Source organism: Pterocles gutturalis, unplaced genomic scaffold, assembly GCF_000699245.1.
Source record: "Pterocles gutturalis isolate BGI_N339 unplaced genomic scaffold, ASM69924v1 scaffold31492, whole genome shotgun sequence".
NCBI lineage: Eukaryota > Metazoa > Chordata > Aves > Pterocliformes > Pteroclidae > Pterocles > Pterocles gutturalis.
Window position 1 is genome coordinate 34,179 of NW_010108914.1, and position 7,343 is coordinate 41,521.

The following is a 7,343-nucleotide window of genomic DNA, read 5'->3' on the forward strand; positions in this document are numbered from 1 at the left end:
CTAATTTATTAGGATTCCCACATAAATAAAAGGAAGAGGTGATTGTTAACTAACAGTGGATTGAAAATATTTTCAACAAGAGCTGAACAAATCCTTAATTTTAGTGTGTACGTGCCACCCACCTTTTCCTCTGTGATTAATTATGTCACTGTAATCTTACCTTCCTCTTTCCATGGGCTTGGGTCATCTGGACAATCGCAGACTGGTGACAATAGCAGATTATCCTCAGGCTCAGTGATAACCTCTTGTATCAAGGGTTTCGAGGGGGTTGCTTTTTTATCTTTGGTCTCAAAGTATCTTTCTGAATGAGCAGGCACTGTAAGGAAGCTTTCAGCAAGGGATCTTAAGCGTTCCTTTTCATGTTCTTTCTGTATCTTACACACATTTGAAAAAATTGCTGTTGGAACTTCTCCTAGTGAATTCTCAGACATGATTTTATTGTTTTCCTCTAATGCAGAATCACTGTCACCTGTCATTTCAGAAATTATTTCAATCTTTGGGTGGTATTAAAAAATAGAAAATAATTGAAAATATATTGTTCTGGATGTAAAAGCTAAAAGATGGGTAAATATCTCTTAGATCCACAGAACAGCTGTCAGCTTTGATGTGCTGTTCTCCCAACATGCGTGGAAGATGTGCTTCACCCTCTGCTTCTTTGCGGATGAATCTTAGGTTAACTGTTTCTCAGGCATTATCGATCAACTGACCATAAACTATTAAAAGTTCATAAAAAGAAAACCTATTTCAGCTATTCAGCAATGTGTGGGCTCAGTCAGGTCCCTGTCGAGGTAAAGTAATACAACTACCATCTTCATCTGACTTCAGTTAAGAACTGGAGCGTGAGAGCTGCTAACACGTGCTCCTTCAATAATCCTCTTTGTGCCCTTCCCTGATTTTCTTTTACGTGGAGGCTTTGTTGGCCAAGACATTTTGCAACACTGCTGCGAGTCTGTGACCAAAAGAGCAAATAAATTCCCTGCCTCACACTGCCGGTAGGAAAAGGTTGCGTTATCTTGGAGGGACTTGTACAAACATGTACTGTCTCAGCCTCTCTCTCCAGCAAGACAAGCATGAGTCAACATCAGCATGAGAATCAAACCTGTGCTTTTAATCTTTGTTGCTTTCTTTTTCCTTTTTTTCCTCTTCTGTTTCTGTTCGTAGGCTTTTGCCTAGCAGATTGGTTTGAGCACAGTACAATGCTAACGTGGGCATGAACTGTCCTGTATCTGACTAGCCCACAGTGGAGAACAGAGGAGTTTCGATATCTCTGTGTTTTCAGTTGGAAAGTCTGATTTTATTCAGTAGCAGGCAATTTGTTCTATCTATTCAGTCCTTTGCAGCATTATTAGTACTGATAAAGTATATTTTAAGACTAATCTTCATTAAAACACTACATGCTACTAAGAAATGCATCTTATTTAACTGTTGCATTACTTGATCTTAGTTTTTCATTCTCCTATTTTTGAAATGCAATAATATAAAAAAAATCAAATTGAAAAAAGATTTACACGTGGATAGGGAAGTTCTGCTGAAACATCCATTTTAGTTTATAAATGCATAACTGATTGCATGTCCCAAAACAGTATTCCACAACTTAGATTTTGCAAAACATTTGTAAATGTGTTTAGGGAAGCTTCATCATGGGAATTAATAAGAATCTTACCTTTTGAACAAAGACTTCCTCTTCTGGGGGAAATTCATTTCCATCTACATCTTCTAAATCAGGCAGATCCTGAGGACAATCACAAGATCATTAATCAGTGGGAAAAGCTACTGTAACCAATAAAATACGACATCTCTATCTCATTGGGAATCTTCTTCAAAGCAATGCTTTTCAGGGTACGAGGCCACCACCAGCAATACCGTACTGTCATCCTCTCTGACAGTTTTCTCTGTTAAGCATATGTGGGACAAGGAAAACTCATCTGTCTCCAGAAACAGCAGATGGGAAGGCAATAACGTTCATGTCAGGCTGAATGCTGTGTGATTGTGAAGGAAAAAAGGATAAACAGCAAGGCATGAACAGGATTTTCAAAGCAAACGTGGTTTATGCCTATTAGCTGTTTCCTGCCCATTCAACAGATTCAATCTCAACTGCACCGTCTTCATGGCTAAGAGCCAAATCCAGATCTGCAATCTACCTGGAACCATCTATCAGTAAACTCTGTTAACCAAAATACATCTAATAAAACAACCTGTCGCTGTGAATGCATCACAATTAAGGATCTAGAACTGCAAATTAAGGATCTAGAACCTGCTGGGAACTGGTTTTCCTCACACAGCTCCAATCCTTTCAGCTTTCCATTAGAAAATATGATCTAAGACAACCATCATCTGATGATATGAAACCAAATATAGAGGATGGGAATAAAAAATCACAAAATTTTGTGATTTTGACTAGTATCAGTATTGACCTAAGTCAGTACTGGTAAAAACATCTCCTTTTGTTTTTAGATTGTTTTAGAGCTTAATGATTTTGTAACAAGCTGCTTGGCCTGGTAGCATCAGGAACATCTAATCTGTACTGCGTGGTGAAGATTACTGCAGAATTAAAATCAGCAAAGGAAATTTCTGTTTCCTGATATGGCTGTAGCTAGTGCAGCATGTCCTGAAGTCACATAGTTTTATAAGAATAGCATTAAAAATGAACAAATTAAGATTTGAGACTGTTAGTTGGTGGAATTTGATGTCAATAGGGAAGTGAAACAGCTGTTAGTCTTGTTCCAATCAGCTGGGTGCATTTGCAGATGAAACCAAACCAGCTTACTAAAAGTTATCCTGGCTTAGGTACACAGAATGTAGTTCGAACACCGCCAACGCGTATGCAGCAACACGGGCTTGTTTCTACTTGACAGAGGGATGTCACAACCACCGCATTACAAATCCTCCTCCACTCTTCTCCCTTATGTTACTACTGAGACCATCTACTGAGTGCAGGATATGAATAAAGACGACGGTGCTGCCCTGGACTTTCTCACCACCGGCATCTTCCCAGCCATCCCCTGCTATGCCAGCGCTCAGTCTTTTTGGAAAAGCTGCAATAGCGTAAGTATTGGAGGGTGTTGCGAGAAGCTCTTTCCGTCACTAATCATCAGTTAGAGAACAAAGTAGCACAGAACACTAAAATGTGGATTAGGATGTGATTTGGGTCTGGTTTTTCTTCTGTAGCATTAGAATAGTTGCACTTTTTATTTGTCAAATGAAACCTCACACACATATGCTGAAGAGTTCCTCTTACACTATGTGAAAGTTTGTGCAAAGAAGCGTGCTGTGGTGCCATATAGCACCGAGGGAACAACAAACACTGAAGCTGGGAGATCTTCACATTATGGCTTCCTACGGCATCGCTATTTATTTAAAGCTTTTATTTCAGACCCGGCAAGATGCTTATAAAAATAATATTGTATCTACTTGGAATTGTTGTCAGTTCTCTGCTATCCTGGTAAATCTATTGTTAAAAACAGCTAGACAGGAGGATGCAGCAGTAAGCCTCTACTGAAGCAGTGAGTTGACCCCTTCGATAACAGGATGCAATTTTTTCCTGGGAAATTAAGAGCATGGGAAAGATTTAAGAGATTTTTCAAAAACGTTTCAGTAAGAATTTAGTTAACAGTGGCAGTAGAAGGGATCAAAGAGTATATTAAGTGCTCTGTGGAATCATAAGCTCAGAAGTTTGTTATTGCTAGGTTAGGACATAGTGAGTAGTTCTCCTTTGAAGTGAGATTGTATTTTTCAGTGGTATCCATGTCCTCCTCATGGTTAAATGTGGTTAAACATGTTTAAATGTTTGCATCATCAGAAAGAAATCTTAGATAATAGAAGACCATATTAAAATGTCAATTGCTTATTATATACCTGAATAATGCACATTCTGCTTTTCTTGGAAATATACCTAAAAGTTACATGTTGAGGATTTATAATATCTGATACTGCTAGCTAACATTTACAATGAGGGGGTGGCTATATCTTCCTTATGCTTTTTCTACAATAGTTCACATTTTCAACTGCATATTTCACCTGAGTTTTGCCTAAGAGGCTGTATGTATTCACTAGATTATTTTTGTTCTGATTTCTTTTTTTTAAATGAGAGCCCTCAAATAACTTCTGCAGAAAAATCACAAAGATAGAAGGTCAACTTCAGGTGATTTATGGCCAAAAGACAAAATAAACTTTGGAAGTAGTGATAAATTTTTTATCTATGCTACATTAGAGGGAAAGAATACCCCTACAACTTTACTTTTTGGGCTTTTTTCTTTCTTTCCTTTTACTTTTCCTAATAGTAGACCTTTCTTAGAAACCTGGCCATATAGTTTTATTAGCCAGGATGTTACAAGAATTAATGTGGGAGCAGACAATACCCAAATCTGAACTTCCCAAAATCTGAATCCAATACATACATCAAGATAAAGTTTCTCCGGTGTCTCCGGTTTGATCTGTTCAATTTCAGCATCTTCACCCAGGTCAGGAAGCATGGCCTTTTCAGTAGCTGCTTTCTCTCCTGGTAGATCTAAAAAATAAACAATAGTCAGTTGCAGAGAACTAACTGAACAGAAAACTTTCTATATTGCAACAGCAAGCACTGCAAAACCTGTCTTAACCCAGGACACCTGACTACCATTGCAGACTTCACAGCTGAATCCAGCTCTTTGTCTTCCCATCATAATCCTGGTCTTCCTTATATTGTATAAATTAATATTTGCATTTTGCACTAATATATTCCACAAAGCTACAAAAGCATTCTGCCATGTGTGAAGGCCCAAAACCACCTTTAGAGTGATGTCCACCTCCTGCTGGCAGACACACTGCCCAGTTTATGGGGGAGCTAGGGAAGCCTGTAAGCTCTCCTGTCCTGTCACTAAACCTGGTGCGTATGAGAAGTGGAATTCTATCTTTATGTAGCAGAAGTTGCAGATTAAGCCCCAGAAATTTTTTTGTTTGCTGTATCTAAAGAATATTTTATCCAGCATTACTTGATTTTCAACTAGTCACTGTGGAAATCTAATGGGAGGTTCTGATGATTTGAATCATGGCAGAGGCAGTGCTACACTAAGAGTTTGGCTCATCGTCTCTGCATCCTCAGTTTGGTTTGATTCTTCTCTGTGTTCATTACCATCTGTCTTCTTGATGAAATTTGGGCATCTGTAAGAGTTTGAATCTTGTGCATCCGCTTGAATTCTCACAGGAATATTTCTAGATGGGAAATCTGTGTTACCTGCCCTATTTGGTAGAAGTGTTATCACTTCATCACGAGCATCAGAACTTTCACTTCTAAATTGCTCAGTCTTGTCTTGAGTTTCTTCCTCTTCTGATATATTTGAAGTCTCTGATGTATTAGAATTTCCATCACTGTCCTCTGAATTTGCAGGTGCTCCTATAGGAAAAAAAAAAATCATTAAAACTGCTGCGTTAATCTACTCATTCTAAATACCCAAACTTTACTACATGGTCTTAATAGTTTAGCTTGGCCTAAAATATGCATCAAACACTCCTACTTTGAGCAGCCATTCATGGATCAGTAGTCCTCCCAAGACTGTATCTCTACTCCCTAGCAAACACAGTTTCTCAGCAAAAAGCTGGTATCTGTAGTTAAATTTGAAGACTCACAAGTGACTACCTATTTAAATATACGTTTGAGCATTCTGATGGATCAGTGACAAGCGCTGAAGTTACCCTCTCCTTTATGCACTCTACCTGCTTGCAGAAGAAGTTTTACTTGTTAGTCAGCTGTGTTTGATTTCAGAGCCTGTGAAAGATAAACACTGCAACAGCCTGCCTGCACCCATTATCTTGAGGAAATATTTTTGGGCAACGGCCTGCCTGCACCCATGAATGCCTGTTGGAACCATTGCTGCCCTGACCAGCGCCTGGTTTCTCTCATGAAGAGAACAACAGCTTGAAATGCTGGGACAGAAAGTGGTTTGTTGGTTTTTTGTCTTATCAGCAGCAAGAAAGGTGATGATTGCCTAAAATCATTGTGGTTAATCTAAGGTGTGCCAAGATTAATAAAATATTTAGTATGGGAAAAGAAGATTCATAAACACATTACGAAAATTGCATCAGCCTGCTTCTGAACATTTGGGAACTATTAATTTATTTTAAACATTCAAACTGAAGCAGACACAGACATCTTCCAAAATAGTAACCACAAACCTTCTAGGATGTCAGTTGCATCTCCATTTCCACATTTTGCACTCGCAACTCTTTCTTCCATATACTTTTGTCTTTTCTTTTTCTCTGCTTTTTGCCTGATTGCTGCTAAAGCATTGATGCTGTCCTGCATTTTTTTTCTCTCTCTGGTTTCCCATTTTTCCCTTTCTGCTTTCTCAGCTTCACGCCCTCCAACAGCCCAGGCTTCTGCACAGGCTCTAATGAAAACACAAAAGGTCACTGTAATATAGCTATCAAAGCCCATCTTTATAATGAAATTTAAAATAGCTTGCAACAGCATAAAAAACATACAGCAATGACCATCTCTTACGCAACAGGGATGCACGTATACCTTATCTCATATGTGGAACTGCAACAAAAGAAACAAATCTATCCAAATGCTGGTGATTACACCACCAGAGATCCGCCACTAGTGCTGATCTTGGCTCTCCTTTTCCAGACACCTGTTCGTTTCTGTTGAAAATAGGATTCGCCTCTGATCTACAGACTTTGCATAAAACAATTCCATTCAAGAATTAATTATCTTGGGAAAAAAATATGTTTTTTTCTAGGTATGTTAGATGTAGAACTCCATAGTATGATACTCTTGTACTCAAAGTCACCCACTCTCAATAAATTATACCAGTCTTCCTCTCCTTCCATTACAATATTGACAAAAAATGGGTGAGTGATCATTAGCATTTGAGCTTTATTGCTGTGTAATGATGTCTCTCTTCTTACCTGTCCTTTGAGAAAACTGGTCTGTCATCCAGAAATGTTAGTTGTTTTAGTCGAACAGTAACTGTTTTTCTATAATTAGCAATTTTCTGTATCACTTGGTTTCCCATCAAATTCAGCACATGCTAGAGACACGAGGGAAACAATTTTTAAAGTTCAGTAGCAAAAAAAAAAACCCCAAACTGGATATACAGTTTCCCTGTATTTCAAAACCAAAGAGTGAATAAATCATCCTGGGTGTTACAGGTAATGTTTAATAACATTTCCTTTAGACCAAGACCTCTTGTGCACTAGACTACCCGACAAAACCACTTAATGGGATTCACCCATGTACGTGATGCAAACCCTCAGCTATATTTGGCTTACCAAATTAGGCATGGTCTCCAGAATCGTTATAATATTTGGATCACTTAGATTGTTGTGGGAAAGATCGAGAACAGAAATACTTGGGCATTCCT

General features: G+C 38.4%; 1 protein-coding gene across 1 annotated transcript in view; it reads right to left on the minus strand.

Moving 5' to 3' along the window:
- DNAAF1 (dynein, axonemal, assembly factor 1) overlaps positions 1-7,343 on the minus strand; it is a gene marked incomplete at its 5' end in the record, with an annotated part of 11,480 nt that overhangs the window by 262 nt on the left and 3,875 nt on the right. Inside the window, 7 exon segments of the mRNA XM_010072803.1 lie at positions 161-508; positions 1,660-1,732; positions 4,398-4,507; positions 5,111-5,371; positions 6,151-6,365; positions 6,889-7,010; positions 7,252-7,343. The exon segment at positions 7,252-7,343 is cut by the window's right edge and continues 13 nt beyond it. Coding sequence (XP_010071105.1) covers positions 161-508; positions 1,660-1,732; positions 4,398-4,507; positions 5,111-5,371; positions 6,151-6,365; positions 6,889-7,010; positions 7,252-7,343 — 1,221 coding nt within the window.